Source organism: Engystomops pustulosus, chromosome 6, assembly GCF_040894005.1.
Source record: "Engystomops pustulosus chromosome 6, aEngPut4.maternal, whole genome shotgun sequence".
Taxonomy (NCBI): Eukaryota; Metazoa; Chordata; class Amphibia; order Anura; family Leptodactylidae; genus Engystomops; species Engystomops pustulosus.
In genome coordinates this window covers 169,683,410-169,707,865 of record NC_092416.1, presented here as the reverse complement: position 1 = coordinate 169,707,865, position 24,456 = coordinate 169,683,410, and the positions used below count along the sequence as shown (strand labels likewise).

General features: G+C 45.2%; 1 protein-coding gene across 3 annotated transcripts in view; it reads right to left on the bottom strand.

Annotated features, from left to right (window-relative positions):
- Positions 1–2,560: 2,560 nt before the first annotated feature.
- Positions 2,561–24,456, bottom strand: part of ANKFN1 (ankyrin repeat and fibronectin type III domain containing 1) — a 530,260-nt gene continuing 508,364 nt past the window's right edge. For all 3 annotated transcript variants that reach the window (XM_072112310.1, XM_072112311.1, XM_072112312.1), the window contains one exon: positions 2,561–9,655. In XM_072112310.1, coding sequence (XP_071968411.1) covers positions 8,856–9,655 — 800 coding nt within the window. In that variant the 3' untranslated portion in view covers positions 2,561–8,855. The remainder of the gene's footprint in view (positions 9,656–24,456) is intronic.

Genomic DNA, 24,456 nt, shown 5'->3' with positions numbered 1-24,456 from the left:
TCAAAGTCAACAACCCAATTCATATGTTCTTTGGAGTTAAAGCACAACCTAGAGGGGTTCGGACTTGATTGTCTCCAAAAATAGGGAAACCCTTATAACCTCCCCAGGGGTAAGAACTGTTTCTGAAATGGTTTCAGCGTTGTGACAGTCTCTAGTTCTTTGGCACTGCCACCTGGTAACATGTCGCCATGAGAGGTGACATCTCCTGGTCCTGGATTCACTGGCACTTCTGACCCAGGGGGTGGTGCTGAAGAACCATTACAAGTAGACTATATTTTTTTTAGCTTACATCTACCTTTTTTAGCTTAATCGGTTGTGTATGTATGGTCGTCTTAAGTCGTTGAGTAAATAGGAACCAGCCATCCAGCAGAACAAGGATTCTTATTGTAGCTCTTTCAATGAAGGTTACGCTTCCAGTCTATCAAATCAATGGTTTGACCAACTTTTGGCCTGGTCCCAGCATCTGTTGAATGATAAACAAATTTTGGTTCCAACGGAAGTAGGGAGTTCAAGATTAGGAAATGCAATGGATGGACTAGGTCATCAGACTATGGACAACCTAAGGAACAGGTATTTTTTAAGATCTGAGAATAGATGGAGGCTCCCTCACGCAGGATGAAGTATTGGTAGAACTTATCCTACAGAGATACATCAGAACCAACTGAACTGTATAACTGTATAAAGGCTAGAATGTGCTACATGTTATTGCCCAGACATCACATGCAAATCATGGAGCCAAGACAACAGTAACAGTACTGATATATCTCCCCGAAATCACTACCAGTAGTATCAATCATGACGCTGAACCAGTGGTGGCACAGGAACATGCACAGATGACTTAAAGGGACACTATACACAGAAAATGAACGGGGTTGTTGTACCACAGACACTTATCCATTAGTGTTCTAAAGTTCAGACCCCAAGTAATCAGGAACCTGAGGAATCCTCCTCTTAACAAGTACCAGAGAACTTCCAAGACCTGCCTTCCATCCACATCTATGTTGGAGATTGGGCCCCAAATTTAAATGAATTGGTACTTTTTTTTACAGGTAGGATTCATGGGATATTTTGGAGGATCCCAACGCTGTGTAACATATTTTCCTAGTTTATGGTGGGACAAGCCTCAAAAATCGAGACTGAGAAGTTCTTCCTCCTCCACATCTGTAAGGTAACTGGCTGGAGCAGAAGCAATCAGCTGCCTCCTGGCCATGTCCAGCAGGTGAATATCACCAGAAAAGTTACACCTTTAATAAACCTACAAAATCTAATTTTCTTTATAGTTTAGTGTCCCTTTAATCTGAATAATATTAATATGATGTATTGCTTACAATGCTACTGTGTGTGCAGTAAGGTTATCTCGATAGGATTAGGTAACACTTGATGTCCCGATAGATTGGATGAAGGCTGGAACTCTAGAGTCATTCCATCCAATTTGCCCAAGGAACCCCATTTCGACACTTGCTCTAGTGCTAGTAAGTTATTATTGTAACAGTTATGTCAGGGGGGAGGCGACAGGTCAGAGGGGAGGGGACAGGGGGAGGGGACAGGTCAGAGGGGAGGGGACAGGTCAGGGGGGAGGGGACAGGTCAGAGGGGAGGGGAAAGGTCCTCTTTACGAAATTCTTGAATAATGCATCTCATATCATATAATGTACCCAATTCTTTTCTCTACTTTTTTTTTTTTTTAAAGAAAATCATCAACCCAAAATGCAGCAGTTTCTTTCTGTTTCTTATCCATCTATCCATACAAAGAGTGATGTACATCATGTAAACAGTCAGGAGCACAACTACCAAGTTCAGTGCTTTTGTTACAACATATCCACTGCATATAGGGCCACCACCAAGTTGAGTGCTTTCATTACATCTTATACACTGTGTATAGTTCAACCACAAAGTTTAGGGCTTTTGTTACATCTTGTATACAGTTCAACCAACAAGTACAGTGCCTTTGTTACATCTTATACCCTGTATCTAGTGCCACCACCATATTCACTGCTTCTGTTACATCTTATACACTGTATATGCTACATCGGCATCATATGCATATGAATGTAGTGCAACCAACAAGTTCAGTGCTTTTCTCACATTTAATTTACAGTGTATAGTGCAGCCACCAATATCACAGATTTTGTTACATCTTATATAAAGTGTATAGTTCATCCCCCAAGTTCAGTTCCTTTCTTACTTCTTATACACTATATATCAGTTTCTTTCTGTCTTGGATCCATCTGTCCATACAAAGAGTAATGTACATCTTGTAAACAGTCAGGAGCACAACCACCAAGTTCAGTGCTTTTGTTACAACATATCCACTGTATATAGCGGCACCAACAAGTTCAGTGCCTTTTTCACATTTTATGCACTGTGTTGCAACCACAAAATGTAATAATTTTGTAACATATGTTATACAGTGTATGATACAACTATCAAGTTCAGAGCCTCTTTGACATCTTATACTCTATATATAGTGCCACCGCCAAGTTCAGTGCTTTGCACCAAATGTAGTGCATAAGACGCAACAAAGGCACTGAACTTGGTGGTGGCACTATATATATAGGGTATGAAATGTCACGGAGGTACTGAACTTGATGGTTGTACTATACACTGTATAAAATATGTTACAAAAGTATTAAGTTTTATGTTTGCAGCAGCATCAAACTTCATGGTTGCACCAAATGCAATGCATAAGTTGCAACAAAATTCAGTGCTTTTGTTACATCTTATACACTGTATATTGCACCACCACTAAGTTCAGTGCCTTTAGTGTTGCAACCACAAGTTTGGACATTATATTTATATCTTCATAGATTCTCTTACTGGGAGAAACTGTTTTACACAAGACTGTGGATATACAGTGTATAGTACAACCATCATGTTCACTGCCTGTGTGACATCTACTGCCACCACCAAGTTTAGTGCCTTTTGTTACATCCTATATACAGTATAATTTGACCCATGTATCTCATGTATAAATACTGTAGATCAGGGACCATGTACTGTGCAGTGTCCTATAACCTATGACCCAATATCAGGGAGGGGGGTTCTGTGAATAATATAAAGGTGCTTGTGAACCTGAAGCCTGAGGTTGCATTGACAAGTATAACAGTCCGACGCCTTATTAGTTTCTCCCATACATAGACTTATTAATGCCACGTCTGCAGTTGACCTGCAACTGCATGCACTTGGGACTTGCACACACACACACACACATGCGGAGTATACAAAGACGGCCTTAAATACTTCTAGAGAAAGCAAAAGACGCAAAACTTGTCCGGAAAACGGAATTTTTTTTTCACTTATTTTTCTAAGATTTGATGCACAGACCGGATGTTGCAAGACGGTTCAAGAGGAAACGTGGAAAATACACGACAACGGATTATCCTTATGTCTGATCAAGTGTCAAATTTATATTTACATTTTTTATGTAATATTTTTGAAGTTCCTCATCCCCCACAAATTTAGGACAGGTCCTGTCAATCCAAGGAGAGTCAGGAGGAGACACAGGGAAGCCACCAAGCAGTCACCCAACTTTTTAAGAAAAAAAAAACAGACACTAAGTTCGCTCTTAATTCTCTATAGACACTTTCTTCTGCTGGTCTAGGAACTGGGAGGAGCCACATGGGAAAGGGGTGTGGCTTGTCAAAAATGAGGCGTGGCTTAAAATGCCACATTGTGCACTAGAAATTCTACAAAATTACAAAAAGTGGTATAGACTGTATACCCAGGGAGCCAAACTATACAATCAGTATCCTATAAAAGCATAAACGTAGCACCACATTCATCAATTTTATCTTACAGATTGATTAAATAAGTATTTTAATTTTTAATTTACTTATAGAAAGTCATGTAGTAAATCTTTGTATTCACTTTCACCGTCTAAGGTTTGTTATTAACTAAGAGCTATTCCTTCAGACTTCCCCCTGCACATGCATGCTCAGCTTATACCAAGTATGCATGTTTTCCTACAGGGAGAAGGTAGTGTCGCCTGTTGTCGTGAGATAGTCAGGGTGCCCCACAGAGAGTTGATGGGCAAATGGCTTGTTGGGTTTAGTTGATTTTTTTCTGGTGGTGTCATTAAAGGGGTTGTCCAGTAATAACATGTTAGCCCCTATCTACAGGATAGGGGCTGATTTGCTGATCGGTGGGGTCTCAGTGATGGGTCCCCACAGATAACGAGAACGGAGGTCCATTATTCTCTCATCTTATGGCAAGATACTGGAGCGGCCGGTCACGCATGCGCCCAGACACTCTATTTACTGATGGACATAGCCAAGGATGGTGCGAGCAGCATGGGGTCTGCTTGACCGGATGTTCTATTCATCAGACCCCCATTCTCGTGATCACTTAGATCATGCAAGTTAGTCCCTATCAAGTATGTTGTCGCTAGACATCCCATTTAACAATAAATATCCCGAGGACAGGGGATAAATATATGGTTTCAGTGGGTTTTGGATGTTGAACCCCCATAATCGGTAGAATAACAAACCACAAGTTCCTCCTGCCTGCTTTGGACTACCAGGTTTGGTCTACTCTGTTGACCAAGCAGAAGTTTCATAGAAGTCAATGGAGAACAGGATGGAGCTCTTTCCAGTGCCTCATGGTCTTCTATGGGACTTCTGGAGCAGGAAGTCCCTGAGCTTTGGAGAAGATAACAGGAAGTTCTGCCGATTGTGGTGGGTCCAACAGTCAAGACCATCCAAGATCGTATATTGGATAGGAGATAAATCTAGCATTTTACAACCCCTTTAATTCAGTGTCGATGACCACCTCGAGGGTTCACGTGCTTGAGAACAGATCACTTACAGAATAATAAGCTGTTGAGTAGGATGTTATTTAGGGTTGGCATGTTTTAGATACCCTACACAGACCCTACAAGTGTGTGGCTAAAAATTTTCCGAAAGTTATAGTAGTGTCAACTAGCACCATAAGGGGACCCTATTTCCCACTCGTGACCTCCCACCTCTATGTAAACAGTATTACGAAGCGGAAAAATTGTAGTTGTACAATGATGGCGGTGTACGTAGCGTTATTTGTAGTCACTATTTTCGTAGGGCAAATAGCAAAGGTTAAAGTGCAAATAGCGAGGGCTAAACACGTCTTGAAGGATCCTGTCAGATCACCGCTCGCTGCTTATATATACTAAGAAGGAGCAGAAGTGTTGGGGGTCTGTAAATATTGTCTTTACAATGGTGGTACATGCGATACTGAGCTGGAGTCATGCTCGTGTGTCTCACTGAGGATAAGAGACATTAAGATTTGCTTCCAGGGTTAAGAAAACAAACAGATCCTGACTCCACCATGGCTGGAGCGAGACACTTCAAAAGGAATCACCATGATGAGTAGATTGGATAAATAAAAGCCTGTCAAGGGAATGCAAATGACAGCGCTCCCTGCCTGCTCCGTGGAAATGGAGCTGTCATTGATGGGAATGTTCTCCATAAGCTGAAAGGTGAAAGAATTTTAGCGGGGGGTTAAGCATGTTCTGCACTTAGTAGACCCAGAAGAACATGGATGAAGATCAAAATCTAACCAGAGATCAGGGCCATCGTATGATTAATATCTATTGTGTAGGGTAGGAATGCAGAGAGATAACAAAAGGATAATAGGTTTGGGAAAAGTTCTATAAAAAGTGTAAAAAATTGATTATTGGTTACTACCGGCACAACTGTAGGCCAACATCCAAAAACAACCCCCCACATTGTGGCTTTCTTCTGCCGGGATATATAGAAATTGTCTCGTGTTTTATGTGTATCTCTAAGTCTAGGGTTGTTAGTCTAGGGCAGTGATGGCGAACCTTTTAGATGCCGAGTGCCCAAACTACAACCGAAACCCACATATTTTTCGCAAAATGCCGACTCGACAATTTAAGCAGTAACTTATTACTCTCGGCTCTGTAACATGTTTAAATTGTATAGGCCCCCGAGGACACCAATACAGTAGAAATAAGTAGAAGAAGTTTGGATTATCATTGTAGATTCCTTCTAGGGTCCTGGGCTACCTGGGACTGCAGGAGGTCTTGAGTCCTGTCTGGTGAACTCTGTGTTGGGGTGATGGAGCAGGTGCCCATAGAGAGGGCTCTGAGTGCCACCTCTGGCACCCGTGCCATAGGTTTGCCACCACTGGTCTAGGGTTATGTTTAATCTCCCTTGTAAAATAGGTTAGTAAAGTAAAGTCCGGCAAGTGGTAATTGGCACCTTCATTGGTGATCTAGGGTGGTGAAGAAGTACATGTTACCATGGTTGGTGGTGTAGGGAAAGGAAGGGGTAAATGGCATCATTGGTGGTCTAGGGTAGGGAATTGATAAATGGCACCATAATTGGTGGTCAAGGCTGGTGAAGTGGTAAATTGTACCATCATTGGTGCTGTAAGGCTAAGAATTGATGAATCAAATCAAACAGGTTTAGACACCAGTGACTGAAAGTGCGATAACACAATTAGTTATCATAGAAAATGAGTTATCACACCTGGTTTTATCACTGGTTACAAGGTTAAACTAGACATGTTAACCAGTGCTCTACATCCTCTACATTCTCCATAGGCTTAAAGAGGACATTTCCCTACCTCCCACACATTAAGATGAACATACCATAATGTAGGTGCTGCTTCATGGATTCAGGGGCTTTTTAAATTTTCTTCCTAGTCCCCACGGTTGCACAGGTATCAGCCCCAGTATCTGGCTATTGTAATCTTCTCCACTATCAGAGCGGAGGTGCTGGTGAGACACAGAGAGGATAATCATAACACACGTACCCTCCTCTACTGCAGAAACTCCTCTCTGACAGTGGAGAGGATTATAATGATCAGATACTGGGACTGATATCTCAGAATTTTTCCCCTGAATCTGTGAAACAGTGAAGCTGTCTTCAGGATTTCCTGATTTTGACCAAATGACAGATTCCCAAAGGCTTTTTAATACTACAGTATAGTGGAGTGCTTGGAATTAATGAATTAAGGTGACATTATGTGGATGTAGATGTGTAGATGTAGACATGGAAGCTGGGCCAATAGCAGATCCTCAACCAATCTTGAACTTGAACCACCAATCCTAAGGATAGGACACTCCTTTCAATGGAATTGGCTCAGTTGAGGGTTTCAATGGGTGAAGTAGAATGGTATGTGTTAGGTGGTGAAATGAAGGAACCTATGGGTTCTGCACCAGTTCAGACCAAAAACAAACATTCACTGTCGTCAACAATTTTGTAACCAGTTATGGATGATTGGGCATATATGACATAACTCAGGAGGAATATTTCATCACACTAGGCATGAAATCTCTCCAATCATATTAACTAAAGCAAAAACTCAGAACCCATTCAAAATGCTAGAATCCCTCAAAGCTGCTCCTAAAATAGCTGTAAACATGATGTTTTTTCGACTCCGGACACAAGTATGCACTCACTTAGTTTATCCTAGAGGTGCCGGGAGGCTAAACAAAGATGAGGAACGTGCTTGTTTGGAAATAGCTTTCTAGCATGAATCCCACCAGTCTGCCCCATAGAGATGCTTCATTACTGATCGGCATAAATAGGTACATGAGGTCTATATATAGCAGTCCATATCCCATAAACTCGGCCTATATAAGTACAAGAGCCAAAAATGAGCCGTAATAAATGACTTGTCTTGTACTCTAATTAGCGGTTAGGCGTCGTTTATACAGAGATGGCAGCGGAGGGAGGGGCGATGGTCTAACTCGGGTTATTTTACAGCTCAGGTCTTAGGGAGAGAAAAAATAACAACTAAGTATTAATGGCATTAACTTTACTCCAACAGAAGTTGTGTTCTTGGAGACACAGTGGGGCAGATTTACTTATTCGGTCCATTCGCGATCCAGCTGCGCGTTCTCTGTGGTGGATTCGGGTCTTCCGGCGATTCACTAAGGTAGTGCGCCAGATGTCCACCAGGTGTCGCTTCTGCGCTGAAGTTCACTAAGCTACGCTGGGTGCAGGTAAGTGCGTGTCAAGTGACACTTTTTAAAAAGAAATAGGGCGTTTTTTCCGAATCCGACGGGTTTTCTTACGGCCAAGTCCCCCGATTTCCGTTGCGTGCATCCCGGCGCCGAAGCGCCACAATCCGATCGTGTGCGCCAAAATCCTGGGGCAATTCAGGGAAAATCTGCGCAAATCGGAAATATTCGTGTAACGCGCCGGAAAACCGCGATTCGGGCCCTTAGTAAATGACCCCCAGTATGTTGGTAGACAGAATAATGTAAACGCCAAATATGGTCCTCTTTTGCTGTCCATAAAGAGGACCTTTCCCCACTGGACCATAGATACTAAAAATGGATGGTAAATCATATTTAAAAACTCCTATTTAATAATCTGGGACAGTAAGTGACTTGATCTCTTGTGAACCTTGATGGTTGACAAACGTTCCAATTTTGGTGAAACCATCCGACCATCTTGTATGGGGCCTCCTGATTCTCCGGTGAAATCACTACTTCCACCTATAGAATCGGTACTACTCCCAATACTACTGCACCTGACACCATAGAGAAGGAAAAGCCAGTATTTGCCAGTATTCCCTCTAGAATGGACTTGGTGGTATTTCCCATTGCCTCAAAGTTTGGCCCTCCTTGGTTTTGATGAACTTCAATAGGAGTTAAATGTCTAAATTCGGGATTTTGAGCTATGTTAGTAGTACACAGCCCAACTAATGTTTTCATCTCACCCATCCCTGTGCATCAAACCCATAAAAGAAGCCTATATATAAAGTTACATAAACACAAAACACAATAATACCAAGTTATGAAGGTGCGGTTGAAGAGCAGCAAGATGAGAGATGGTCCTGTAAAATGTAGAAAGATTCTGAAAATTGGAATAAATGTTCTAAGTTTTGCTACAATTTGTCTCTTTGACATTATAACGTGCTGCTGAACACCTCTGCTAACTGCAAATTGCTCTTCTCATCAGGGTCCAAATCTGGAGCAGCAATAACCTGCAAGGTAGGTTCCTTAGCCGGAGAACGAGAACCCTCAATATTCAAGGTCCACATTTTACTCTCGTCTTCGGACAGGCTCTGTTTGTAAGGCTCAACGTAAATCCTTCGTACATTGGTTTTGGATTCGCTGTACTTGGATTTGCTATCTTCTGGCAAGCTTGCGGCATGAGGTAAGAAAGTGCTTCTAGGGCTATCCACCGGTATTGTGATATGTTGACCAGAGGTAGGCTCTTCACTGAAATCTACAGCTCGTGACTTGTGCTGTGTGTATATGCCTTCAGAGAGGGATAATGACTGAGATTCGCTATGTACCCGCAGCCATCGGTGGTGACGACTGAAGTAGTTGCAATGCTGATGTTTCGCAGACCTCTTTTTACCTAAAAGGCTTAAGTGCTGCTTCGAGTTGGATGTTTTCTCTGTGGATTTTGATGGGAAACCCACTACTGAGAGGTTTTCCATATATCTCGTGCAGAACTCAGGGTTGGGGTCTAGAGCACTGCATTCTTCTTTCAAAGTCAGACAAGGCTTCATATCATGGACTTGGAGAACATCAGGTGCGCTTCCGCTGAGGCCCGATAGAGTCTGCTGAGAGATGTCATGTGAGGAGGAGTACACCAGGTCTAGCTCCCGAGGACTTAGTGCATCGCAGGAATCATAATCACTATCTGTAGGCAGAAAGACCTCGGAGCAGCCTTCTTCATCTGAACACGTCTGAGAATCTGTGAAAAGATGAGATCAGAGTCCATAAGTCCTTATATGGCAATATAATGAGTGAATACAAAATGTAAAACTAGTGCTCCTATAAGGAAGATATTGACTTACCACTATGACCTGAAAGTATAATTTGGCTACACATTAGGCATGTACAGTTGTCATACATGATGTCCTCCAGTCTGCTCTTGCAGCCATCATTGCCCCAATTGCTCCCAAATCGGCCACTAACTTCTACTTGGAAGCTGCATGTTCCCCTCCCATCTCATTGTCCTAGTTCAGGGGTGTGGATGTGTCGATGACTTAAAGGGTATTTCCAGTAATTCTGGGAAACTACTTGTGGGACCGGGGCAACGGTGGTCAAAAAGTCATGTAGTCTTCTTTGACCATGGAACAGGAAGTAAGAGTTCTCGGAGACTTTGTCACTTAAGGCCGCACCACAGTGTGTGGAAACTTATAGGCATTAATGCTCCACTAGGGGATTCTGGGAAATATGCAAATACTTTTTCCAAGATGGGACAAGGAAAACAATGCCTCTTTTGCTTCCTTGTAGACCATGGGACAACACTTACTTTAATATCCCATGGTACACAGAGGTCAATGATTGGCCAGAGCACTTCCCGTAAACCCCCCGGGACTTATAGTCAGGTGCAGGTGCCAAAGACTGGACATGACTTGGGAACTGAGAGTTGAAGCAAGGTAATTACACTTTTTTATTTGCCACCCTGACTCCCAAAAGGGGTTGTCCCTAATTTAAATATTATGCAGATGGAAACGGTCGGAATCTATTTGCTGACCGGACAGATGATTTTGACTTTACCCAATAACCTTGGATGTAAGAGTAACATCTGGAGGTTATAGCATTGACACGTAAATGAAAATGACACGGCCTACAGAAATTACATTTAGCCTACAAAATAATAAAACCTCTACAAGGATGGAGACACAGTAGGTGGTATACTAACCTTCTGTCATGTACAATACTGTGATAGTGGATGAGAATTCCATCATTTTATCCGCATGCAGTAATGACAACTATAGCACAACCTGCCCTGTGATGCTGCTGCACTTATCACTAGCGGCTGTGGGTGTGCAGGAAGCACTTCTCCAGTGCATCGCCATCTGAAAGGGCTCCTTCTAATATAAAGCTATGATCAGTCAGTGTGGAAACGGTAGCCCCGTCACTAATTTTTGCCAGCAAATTCCCTCAGGTGGGAAGTGCTGCAGAGACGTGTCTAAATGTAGCCTAAATGCTGTGGCAAGTACCAGGTTTACAAAGCAAAATGTGTAATTAGGCCAATACCAACGAGCTTTGATATCAGTGTTTACCGTCAATTGGTGGATCGACAGTGCCATAAGTGATTGCGTCTCCTGGCGATCAGTGAATTGGAAGTGCCATAAGCGATTGAGTCTATTGATGATCAGTGGATCGGTAGTGCTATAAGTGATTGAGTCTACTGGCGATCAGTCAATTGGAAGTGCCATAAGTGATTGGGTCTATTGATGATCAGTGGATTGGTAGTGCCATAAGTGATTGCGTCTCCTGTCGATCAGTGCATTGGAAGTGCCATAAGTGATTGAGTCTATTGATGATCAGTGGATCGGTAGTGCTTAGAGATGAGCGAGCACTAAAATGCTCGGGTACTCGTTATTCGAGACAAACTTTTCCCGATGCTCGAGTGCTCGTTTCGAGTAACGGGCCCCATTGAAGTCAATGGGAGACTCGAGCATTTTTCAAGGGGACCAAGGCTCTGCACAGGGAAGCTTGGCCAAACACCTGGGAACCTCAGAAAAGGATGGAAACACCACGGAAATGGACAGGAAACAGCAGGGGCAGCATGCATGGATGCCTCTGAGGCTGCTTAATCGCACCATTATGCCAAAATTATGGGCAACAGCATGGCCATGACAGAGTGACAGAATGAAGCTAGATAGCATCTAAAACATCCAATAATTGACCCTGACACTATAGGGGACGGCATGCAGAGGCAGCGGCAGCAGCGGCAGGCTAGAGAGTGGCATGGCGACATACCCTAAATGGACTCAGGCTTCAAACCAATGGGTGGCAGAGAGGAACCAAAGGAGGTGAGCAAGAAGCGCTCAAATAATATCGGTACATGATAAAAGTTTGCCAGTATATTTTGTGGATTACACAGCAGGGTGGCGACAAAGTTAACATGGAAGCCATGAAAACAATCCAAAATTCTGCCTGACACAGCTCGTTTGATAAGGGGACCATGTATGGAGGCAGTGAACTAGTAGTAGATTAAAGGTGCTGCAGTTAAAACTATGTTAGTTGGATCTTGGCATGGAGCTGGCGCTCCGCTGCCAGGCGAGCTTTCGCCAATCCAAGCCCCTGTCTCTAGGCTACTCCCCAAACAGCACTTCTAAGAACCTTTTGTATAAGATCAAGTGTAGTAGCGTTCTTATAAGTTTGGGATATGGCGGGTGAGGGGAATGTAAACATCTGCGCAAGAAGCGCTGAAATAATATCCGTAAATGAAAAAAGTTTTCCAGTATATTTTGTGGCTTACACAGCACGGTGGCGACAAAGTTAACAAGTTTGATGTGGAATGCCCTGTAATAGCTCTTGGGCGGTGTGCCTTTTATCACCTACGCTCAGCAGTTTGAGCACCGCCTGCTGTCGCTTAGCGACGGCACTGCTGCTGTGCCTAGAGCTACCGACTGATGGCGCCATGCCCACGGATGGTAATTCGGAGGAGGAGGAGGTGGAGGAGGGGTGGGAGGAGGAGGAGGCATAGTAGGCCTGAAACACCTGGACCGAGGTAGGCCCCGCAATCCTCTGCGTCCGCAGTATATGACCAGCCCCAGGGTCAGACTCGGTCCCAGCCTGCACCAAGTTAAGTGTAGTAGCGTTCTTATAAGTTTGGAATATGGCGGGTGAGGGGAATGTAAACAGATGCGCAAGAAGCGCTGAAATAATATCCGTAAATGGTAAAAGTTTGCCAGTATATTTTGAGGATTACACAGCAGGGTGGCGACAAAGTTAACAAGTTTGTTGTGGAAGCCATGAAAACAACCCAAAATTCTGCCTGACACAGCACGTTTGATAAGGCGGCCATGTATGGAGGCAGTGAACTAGTAGTAGATTAAAGGTGCTGCAGTTAAAACTATGTTAGTTGGTTCTTGGCATGGAGCTGGCGCTCCGCTGCCAGGCGAGCTTTCGCCAATCCAAGCCCCTGTCTCTAGGCTACTCCCCAAACAGCACTTCTAAGAACCTTTTGTATAAGATCAAGTGTAGTAGCGTTCTTATAAGTTTAGGATATGGCGGGTGAGTGGAATGTAAACAGATGCGCAAGAAGCGCTGAAATAATATCCGTAAATGGTAAAAGTTTGCCAGTGTATTTTGTGGATAACACAGCAGGGTGGCGACAAAGTTAACAACTTTGATGTGGAATCCATGAAAACAACCCAAATTTCGGGCTGACACACCTCGTTTGATAAAGGGACGATGTATGGAGGCAGCTATATGGACGACTTTTGGAGGTAGCAATGGAGACAACGTGTGGAGGCTGCTATGGAGACAATTCAATTTGGATAGTGCCTGTATGTGGCAGTCCAAAAAAGTTTTCAAACCAGAGGAGCAGGTAGGTGGCCCTCCAGAAAAATGGAATAGATTGAGTGCCTGTATGTGGCAGTCCAAAAAAGTTTTCAAACCAGAGGAGCAGGTAGGTGGCCCTCCAGAAAAATGGAATAGATTGAGTGCCTGTATGTGGCAGTCCAAAAAAGTTTTCAAACCAGAGGAGCAGGTAGGTGGCCCTCCAGAAAAATGGAATAGATTGAGTGCCTGTATGTGGCAGTCCAAAAAAGTTTTCAAACCAAAGGAGCAGGTAGGTGGCCCTCCAGAAAAATGGAATAGATTGAGTGCCTGTATGTGGCAGTCCAAAAAAGTTTTCAAACCAGAGGAGCAGGTAGGTGGCCCTCCAGAAAAATGGAATAGATTGAGTGCCTGTATGTGGCACTCCCAAAAATTGTTTAAAACAGAGGACCGGGTCGGTGGCCCTCCATAAAAATTAAATGCATAAAGTACTATAGCTAGAGCCAGTGGGCCCTGTCAAAAAATAGCCAGTTTCCTCTGCTTTACTGTACAAAGAGGAGGAGAAGGAGGAAAATGAGGAGGAGGAGTGGATAAATTATTCAGGTTGAGCTTCCTTCACCTGGTGGAGATTGGAAATTAGGAGAAATCCAGGCTTTATTCATCTTGATAAGCGTCAGCCTGTCAGCGCTGTCAGTCGACAGGCGTGTACGCTTATCGGTGATGATGCCACCAGCTGCACTGAAAACCCGCTCGGACAAGACGCTAGCGGCAGGGCAGGCAAGAACCTCCAAGGCGTACAGCGCCAGTTCGTGCCACATGTCCAGCTTTGAAACCCAGTAGTTGTAGGGAGCTGTGTGATCATTTAGGACGATGGTATGGTCAGCTACGTACTCCCTCACCATCTTTCTGTAAAGATCAGCCCTACTCTGCCGAGACTGGGGACAGGTGACAGTGTCTTGCTGGGGTGACATAAAGCTGGCAAAAGCCTTGTAAAGCGTACCCTTGCCAGTGCTGGACAAGCTGCCTGCTCGCCTACTCTCCCTCGCTACTTGTCCCGCAGAACTACGCACTCTGCCGCTAGCGCTGTCAGAAGGGAAATACTGTTTCAGCTTGTGCACCAGGGCCTGCTGGTATTCATGCATTCTCACACTCCTTTCCTCTCCAGGGATGAGAGTGGAAAGATTTTGCTTGTACCGTGGGTCCAGGAGAGTGAACACCCAGTAATCGGTGCTGGAATAAATTCTTTGAACGCGAGGGTCACGGGATAGGCAGCCTAGCATGAAATCTGCCATATGCGCCAGAGTACCAACGCGTAAGAATTCACTCCCCTCACTGGCCTGACTGTCCATTTCCTCCTCCTCCAACTCCTCCAACTCCTCTTCTTCTGCCCATACACGCTGAACAGTGAAGGACTCAACAATGATCCCCTCTTGTGTCTCGCCAACATTCTCCTCCTCTTCCTCCTCATCCTCCTCCACCTCCTCCGATATGCGCTGAGAAACAGACCTAAGGGTGCTTTGGCTATCAACAAGGGAATCTTCTTCCCCCGTCTCTTGTGAGGAGCGCAAAGCTTCCGACTTCATGCTGACCAGAGAGTTTTTCAACAGGCCAAGCAGCGGGTTGGTGAGGCTGATGATGGCGGCATCGCCACTGACCATCTGTGTTGACTCCTCAAAGTTACTCAGCACCTGACAGATATCAGACATCCACGTCCACTCCTCATTGTAGACTTGAGGAAGCTGACTGACCTGACTACCAGTTCTGGTGGAAGTTGACATCTGGCAGTCTACAATCGCTCTGCGCTGCTGGTAAACTCTGGATAACATGGTCAGTGTTGAATTCCACCTCGTGGGCACGTCGCACAACAGTCGGTGAGCGGGCAGTTGGAGGCGGCGCTGCGCTGCCCTGAGAGTGGCAGCATCTGTGCTGGACTTCCTGAAATGCGCACAGATGCGGCGCACCTTCGTGAGCAAATCAGACAGATTGGGGTATGTCTTGAGGAAACGCTGAACTATCAGATTTAACACATGGGCCAGGCATGGCACATGTGTCAGTCTGCCGAGTTGCAGAGCCGCCACCAGGTTACGGCCGTTGTCACACACAACCATGCCTGGCTTCAGGTTCAGCGGTGCCAGCCACAGTTCAGTCTGCGCCGTGATGCCCTGTAATAGTTCTTGGGCGGTGTGCCTTTTATCGCCTAGGCTCAGCAGTTTCAGCACCGCCTGCTGTCGCTTAGCGACGGCACTGCTGCTGTGCCTAGAGCTACCAACTGATGGCGCCATGCCCACGGATGGTCGTTCGGAGGAGGAGGTGGAGGAGGGGTGGGAGGAGGAGGAGGCATAGTAGGCCTGAAACACCTGGACCGAGGTAGGCCCCGCAATCCTCGGCGTCGGCAGTATATGACCAGCCGCAGGGTCAGACTCGGTCCCAGCCTCCACCAAGTTAACCCAATGTGCCGTCAGCGATATATAGTGGCCCTGCCCGGCAGCACTCGTCCACGTGTCCGTGGTCAGGTGGACCTTGTCAGAAACGGCGTTGGTCAGGGCACGGATTATGTTGTCTGACACGTGCTGGTGCAGGGCTGGGACGGCACATCGGGAAAAGTAGTGGCGGCTGGGGACCGAATACCGAGGGGCGGCCGCCGCCATGAGGCTGCGAAAGGCCTCGGTCTCTACTAGCCTATAGGGCAGCATCTCCAGGCTTAGCAATCTGGAGATGTGCACATTAAGGGCTTGGGCGTGCGGGTGGGTTGCACTATATTTGCGTTTCCGCTCCAGCGTCTGGGGTATGGAGAGCTGAACGCTGGTGGATGCTGTGGAGGATCGTGGAGGCGACGATGGGGTTTTTGTGGCAGGGTCCTGGGCAGGGGGCTGACTATCAGCTGACACAGGGGAAGGAGCAGTGGTGTGCACGGCCGGAGGTGAACGCGCTTGTTGCCACTGAGTGGGGTGTTTAGCATTCATATGCCTGCGCATACTGGTGGTAGTTAAGCTATTAGTGGTGGAACCCCTGCTGATCCTGGTTTGGCAAATGTGGCACACCACAGTCCGTCGGTCATCCGGTGTTTCCTTAAAGAACCTCCAGACTTCTGAAAATCTAGCCCTCGCCGCAGGAGCCCTCGCCACGGGAGCTTCACTAGTTGACACATTTGGCGCTGATGCACCAGCTCTGGCCCTGCCTCTCCGTCTGGCCCCACCACTGCCTCTTCCAACCTGTTCTGGTCGAGGACTCTCCTCCGTCTCAGAAGCACTGTGTTCACCCGGCCTCTCAACCCAGCTTGGGTCTGTCACCTCATCATCCTCCGATCCCTCAGTCTGCTCCCCCCTCGGACTTCCTGCCCTGACAACAACTTCCCCACTGTCTGACAACCGTGTCTCCTCATCGTCGGACACCTCTTTACACATTTCTTCCAGTACGTCAACAAGGTCATCATCACCCACAGACTGCGACTGGTGGAAAACCTGGGCATCGGAAAATTGCTCATCAGCAACCGGACAAGTGGTTTGTGACTGTGGGAAGGGTCCAGAAAACAGTTCCTCAGAGTATGCCGGTTCAAATGGCAAATTTTGCTGGGAGGGGGCAGACTGGGGGGAAAGAGGCTGAGGTGCAGGAGCTGGAGGAGAGCCGATTTCGGTGACATGGGTGGACTGCGTGGAAGACTGACTGGTGGACAAATTGCTCGAAGCATTGTCGGCAATCCACGACATCACCTGTTCGCACTGTTCTGGCCTCAACAGTGCTCTACCACGAGTCCCAGTAACTTCAGACATGAACCTAGGGAGTGCAGCTCTGCGGCGTTCCCCTGCTCCCTCATCAGCAGGTGGTGTCTCACCCCGCCCAGGACCACGGCCTCTGACCCCTGCAGTAGTTGGACGCCCACGTCCCCGCCCTCGTCCTCTACCCCTAGCCCTCGGGTTAAACATTTTGAAAATGAGAGTTATAACTTTAATTTTTTTTTTAACTTTTTTTTGTGTTTTTTTTTTTTTTGTGTGTTTTTTAGTTTTTAAAACCAAACGATGCTATCCTATTGCTATGGCTATTTTCTAGCCAAGTATGAAAGCACACTGCTATGCCAGATGAGATGACACTGAGTTATGAAAAAAATAAACGTAAAATAAAAAAGGAAATGGCAGACTGTGCCTAATTGAAATCCAACCCCGGGCCCTAATAAATTTTCCCACTTCGGTCTTTGCGATGGATATGTGCGTCACTAAGCGCAAAACACAGTGGTCGCAAGTCTCACTCCAAATTGCTCACAATTTGCTAGTAGATGCACTGCAGCAACTACAGCCACCAGCAGATCAACCAGAAATCAAATATATATAACGCTACTGTAGGCGTAAGTAAGCCGTTTGGATTCTCCTATGGCTATTTTCTAGCCAAGTATCAAAGCACACTACTATGCCAGATGAGATGACGCTGAGTTATGAAAAAAATAAACGTAAAATAAAAAAGGAAATGGCAGACTGTGCCTAATTGAAATCCAACCCCGGGCCCTAATAAATTTTCCCACTTCGGTCTTTGCGATGGATATGTGCGTCACTAAGCGCAAAACACAGTGGTCGCAAGTCTCACTCCAAATTGCTCACAATTTGCTAGTAGATGCACTGCAGCAACTACAGCCACCAGCAGATCAACCAGAAATCAAATATATATAACGCTACTGTAGGCGTAAGTAAGCCGTTTGGATTCTCCTATGGCTATTTTCTAGCCAAGTATCAAAGCACACTACTATGCCAGATGAGATGACGCTGAGTTATGAAAAAAATAAACGTAAAATAAAAAAGGAAATGGCAGACTGTGCCTAATTGAAATCCAACCCCGGGCCCTAATAAATTTTCCCACTTCGGCCTTTTCGATGGATATGTGCGTCACTAAGCGCAAAACACAGTGGTCGCAAGTCTCACTCCAAATTGCTCACAATTTGCTAGTAGATGCACTGCAGCAACTACAGCCACCAGCAGATCAACCAGAAATCAAATATATATAACGCTACTGTAGGCGTAAGTAAGCCGTTTGGATTCTCCTATGGCTATTTTCTAGCCAAGTATCAAAGCACACTACTATGCCAGATGAGATGACGCTGAGTTATGAAAAAAATAAACGTAAAATAAAAAAGGAAATGGCAGACTGTGCCTAATTGAAATCCAACCCCGGGCCCTAATAAATTTTCCCACTTCGGTCTTTGCGATGGATATGTGCGTCACTAAGCGCAAAACACAGTGGTCGCAAGTCTCACTCCAAATTGCTCACAATTTGCTAGTAGATGCACTGCAGCAACTACAGCCACCAGCAGATCAACCAGAAATCAAATATATATAACGCTACTGTAGGCGTAAGTAAGCCGTTTGGATTCTCCTATGGCTATTTTCTAGCCAAGTATTACAGCACACTACTATGCCAGATGAGATGACGCTGAGTTATGAAAAAAATAAACGTAAAATAAAAAAGGAAATGGCAGACTGTGCCTAATTGAAATCCAACCCCGGGCCCTAATAAATTTTCCCACTTCGGTCTTTGCGATGGATATGTGCGTCACTAAGCGCAAAACACAGTGGTCGCAAGTCTCACTCCAAATTGCTCACAATTTGCTAGTAGATGCACTGCAACAACTACAGCCACCAGCAGATCAACCAGAAATCAAATATATATAACGCTACTGTAGGCGTAAGTAAGCCGTTTGGATTCTCCTATGGCTATTTTCTAGCCAAGCATGAAAGCACACTACTATGCCAGATGAGATGACGCTGAGTTATGAAAAAAATAAACGTAAAATAAAAAAGGAAATGGCAGACTGTGCCTAATTGAAATCAAACCCCTAATAAATTTTCCCACTTTGGTGTTTGAGGTGGATATGTGTGTCACTAAGAGCTAAACACAACGGTAGCAAGTCCCCCTGCTAATTCCTCACAATATGGTACTAGCTGCACTACTAGTGCCAGCAAGCCCAGCCACAAGCAAATAAAAAAAAAAAGTATAACGTTATTGTAGCCCTAAGAAGGGCTGTTGGGTTCTTTGAGAATCACTCCTGCCTAACAGTAAGCTAATAGAACACCCTAACGCTTTCCCTGACCAGCAGCAGCTCTCTCCCTAGCGGCATCCAGACAGAGAATGATCCGAGCAGCGCGGGCAGCGGCTAGTCTATCCCAGGGTCACCTGATCTGGCCAGCCAACCACTGCTATCGACGTGTAAGGGTACCACGTCATGCTGGGTGTAGTGCAGAGTCTCCTGGCTTGTGATTGGCTCTGTTTCTGGCCGCCAAAAAGCAAAACGGCGGGAGCTGCCATTTTCTCGAGCGGGCGAAATACTCGTCCGAGCAACGAGCAGTTACGAGTACGCTAATGCTCGATCGAGCATCAAGCTCGGACGAGTATGTTCGCTCATCTCTAGTAGTGCTATAAGTGATTGAGTCTATTGATGATCAGTGGATCGGTAGTGCTATAAGTGATTGAGTCTACTGGCGGTCAGTCAATTGGAAGTGCCATAAGTGATTGAGTCTATTGATGATCAGTGGATCAGTAGTGTCGTTAAGGATTGAGTCTACTGATGATCAGAGGATCAGTAGTGTCATAAGCCATTGAGTCTATTGATGATCAGTGGATCGATAGTGCCATAAGTGATTGAGTCTACTGATGATCAGAGGATCAGTAGTGCCATAAGTGATTGAGTCTATTGATGATCAGAGGATCAGTAGTGTCATAAGCCATTGAGTCTATTGATGATCAGTGGATCGATAGTGCCATAAGTGATTGAGTTTACCAGTGAGCAGTGAATCGGTAGTGCCCTAAGCGGTTGTGTCTACTGGCGATCAGTAGTTTGGTAGAGCCTTAAGTGATCAGTGGCGATCAGTCGGATCAGTAGTGGCAAAAGCGATTGAGTCCAGTATACTCTATCCTACAAGTCACAGAAATTGAGGGTATATAAAAAAATAGAGCGATGGGTAATGCGGAAGAGCCGACACTTTGCTTGCACATTCCAATACGACATGTTTAAATTTGTAGCCCCCCTGCGCTAAGTGATCCATTGAGAACATTCCTATTAAGACATCCTAAATCAGGAAGAGCCCTTATTTATTTTTTTGGGCTTCATTTGCTTCCTGTGTTTGTACTTTGCTGGTATCTGTAGAGCAGTGGGGGCAGTATTGGTTTCATCAGTAGCACTCAGCAACGCCAACCCTAGGGAGACGGCCTTCTCAATCCTCCCTTTAATTGCCAGCACCACAAATCTCGCTCAGTAATCAGCCATGGTTCCCTTGTTTTGTCCTCTCTCCTTGGTTTTTGTGGAAAGGGATTGGCACCCCTTCCCTGCTGGAGGAGACTGTGATACTCGGCTCCCCCCCCACCCTTTATAAGGGTGTTTATGTCACGGCCAATCTGCCACAGTGGTGTTACTTGCACATCGCTGGTATATTATAGTTTCCTACCTTCTGTCTCCTGTCTAGTCTTAGTTATGTCTGCGGAGGATTCTGCTTTGTTTGATGAAGCTAATCTTTTCATGCCAGGGTTATGATGAAGAGAGAACGGTATTCGGGATTATGCCACTTTCTTTAAATAGAGAAGGTGCCTGGAGCCACGTGCCTTCGTATGACTGACATTTTAGGGCCGGGAACGTATGGGCTGTGATACTTCAAACCCGATCGGGACAGATGTTTTTGACTTAGATTATACTTTTCAGCAGATTCAACGCGGCTTTGTTACCATATATGAACAGGTTACTGGGCTTGACGTCAGACTTGTAATGGCACAAAGCTGAGGAAATTCTACTTTTTATTACATGTAGACAAAGATCACAAGGAATGTGGCGCAGATTTCTGAGCACCAAGCAAGGGGTAACTTGAGGGGGTGCAGATGGTACAGTCGCTTCCGGGAACGAGAGGATAAGGGGGCCCATAAGGTGTATCCTTCCCATGTGAGAAGACTAGAACAATAATAATCATAGATAATAGTCGGGGGCCCGGCCCAGACTATACTGACTGGTGCACTGGGGCCCATCAGCTTCAAGTTCGGCACTGGACCAAAGGATAGTTACACATAGTCTATTGCTCCCTGCTCTTCCATAGTTTTAAACTGGATTGGTGTCTGTGTGGGGCCATCCTGATATCTCAGTTGACTTGACTTGCATGACTTGAATTATGGGTAAATCCACCAAAATGAACAATCACATGGAACAGAGGTCTATTACAATGTTAATCAAAAATGTACATAAAATAAGTAAAAATGTACAAATTTAAATACATAAAGTAACAGATTTTACTGATCGATTAGATCAAAATAAGTGACCTAGTAAAAAAGTTCCGTCTCAAAAGTTAAACAGTTAAAGGGGTCTTCCGGGTACTATGGAATACCTCATGGGGGCTGGGCCAGAAGTGGCAAAAAATGAAAGTATACTTACCTTTCCATGGATTCGGGGTCCCATGGGTCTCTGGCACTTAATATTTTCCGAGGGATTTATCTGAGGGATGCCTATCCAAGTCTATGGGGATGGGCGTAACTTGATGGGGTACAACCGGGCCCAGGAGGTTAAGGGGGCCCAGAAGTTGTCCCTATCCCATATGAGGAGACTTGTACTATAAGCGATTATAGTCCGGGGCCTGGCACAATCTTTGTACTGGGGCCCATCAGCTTCAGGCTCTGGGCTGTATCTTTTAGAGAAGAGGAGAGGCTCCTGCCGCAGCCAGTTGTCTTACAGCCATTCCCAGTAGAGTTATTGGAAGGAGAAAGTCATGGCTGATATTCCGAGACACAACTCAGATTTCCAGTCTGAGCTTGCATGTGAATAAGGGAGTTTGGAGGAGTAATAAACTGAGCTACGATGCGTATGGGCAACCTTACTAAGTCCACTGTTTATTATGATGTCAGGAAAACAGACCTCCAGACTGGGTAAATAGTGTGTAATGTACGGCCCTTATCTCCTGATAGATAGGTAGAAAGCCCAAGTCAGTCAAGAGTTTGTGTATTCAAACTCCATGTGTAAGCTACTTAAGTGTTTGACTTGTGTATCCCCAGATACAAATATACTAAGTAGATCTTAGCCTCAAGTGGTCTACAAACTGTGTATTTACAGATCGGGTCCTTCAGAAACTTTTAAAATATTTTCGGATGTGCGTGGATGTTATCATGGTAGGCGGTACGACTTATTGATGACCGGTTTCAGAGGTTATAACGTAAAGATTAGACAAGACCATGCGAAACTGAGTAGGAGAATTACTGGCGCCCCATGGCCTATACTTGACCTGCTGAATAGCGGTGGCACTGGGTGACCTTGACAATAGATAAAGGAAGGGAGGAGATTTTTTAATTTTTCAAGGGTAATAGGAACAATCTTATCTTGGAACTTCATGGATAACGATGTTAGTATATCTAAAGTGTGAAAATGTGAAATTTCATAGTGGAAATGGATCATAGCAACCCAAGAATTATCATAAGCCATACTGTGGGGGCCCCGATTTAATAAAAAAAAACCCCTTAAAGTTTGCTTAATTAGCTACAGCCAATTAATGGCCATCTTGTACCACCCAACGCAATTTCCTTTTAAAGGGAACCTGTTATCAGCAATTCACTTAATCAACCACTTACTGTATACTGTGGAGGAACGTAACACCTTCTAGCTTTTGTATCTTTCATGGTCCAGTGTGATGGCATCATCTAGAAAATCAATTATGAAATGAACTGTAAAGTGGTTGTATAAAGTCAAGGAGGCGGAGAGTTGAACACAGAAGTCAAGGTGGGGAGCTCTGAAAGCCTCCTCCTCTGTGATTGACATCATACATCAGACTTCAGGAGATCTGGTTAGTGATGTCTCTGGATGCAGGACCATCTTACATTGAAGGGGGCTCTATGCAGAAGAGAGAGCTTGACTTCAGTATTAAAGTCTCCGCCTCCTTGACTTTGACACATTAAAGTAGATTTTCTAGATGATACCACCACTCTGGACCATGAAAGAAACCCAATCTTGAAGGTGTTCAGCTGCTTGACAAAATACTGGTAGTGGTTTAATTGGTCAATTTCTGCTGACAGGTTCCCTTTAAGTAACAAGTGACATAGTTGTTGGATGCCAGTGATTGATTGAGGCAGGTTCTGTGATCCCCGACACTTCGAGCAGAGTCGTCAATGCCCGAGCCCAGAAGAGATGAGGTATGTGAAATTAGCAGGCAGAGTGGGGTAGGTACACTTTTGGCAACCTAGCCTTCAGTTTTAGAGATGGGAAGACCTGCATGATAGAATGCCGTAAACCTTCCATATGAAGAATAGCCTGGGAATCAGGGGCTGGGGAGCCAAAGAAAGCTCCAATCGCCTCCGATAAACCGGAAAGGGAAAGACAGAGACAGGGTGCACTCTCCTCGTGAAGTTCAGTCATCGTTGGTAAAAAGTATAGAATAATATCGGTGGGTTCTCACCTGAAAGCACAATAAAATGTGCTCATAGTAAAATTCCTGGCGACAAATCCTCGGGTACCGTATCCTCCGCGGAACAGGCGAACCGGTGGATAGTTTCACAGAGGTACATCCATAAACCTTCCATAGCTATCTTCCGGACCTTCTCCCGACCACCCCGTGGCTCAGCCCTGACTTTCTACCATGGAGATTTTGAATCAAATTTTGCGGTGGAAGATGTTCTCAAAATTCATGCAATAATCCTCAATAAAGCCGACGGAACAAAACACAAGGAAAATCGATGCTCGGCCTGGCAGAAGGGTCATCGCTGAATGACATACACAGGGACTACGTGTAATAAATCACTAGTGATCTGTTCTGATTTGTTTGGTTTCGGAGCTCTGATTCTAGGATAACGTACAAACTACTAAAAAGTAGTGTGGAACCAGTAAACTACCAGCATGCCTTCATACAAGGTACCAAAAATATATGGGAGGGATTTATCGTACACTGGCTCATGGTGATAAGAATCATGCCTCCTGATCTATCCGGCAGGGGTTGTGCCTATTGCAGTTCCTGGTGTAGGCTAAAGGTTGTGTGCAGGCCCAAACTGTCGTCCAGTGTCAGGCTGGGTTTTCTTAGGCCCACCAGAGAAAATCAATCTGGGGGTCCACTCCTCATTACCCTCCAGGAAATATACTCTAGCGCCCTCCAAACTTTGTTGTTTTCCTATGGACCTCTGGGGTTCAGTATTGGGTTGAGCCAGGGCCCACCGGAGGATTCTCTGGTACTCTGGTGGGCCAGTCCGACACTGCTGCCGTCGGGCAAGGACCCCTTCAAACCTCTATACCCCCTCTCAGTGTGTATGTGGTGTAAG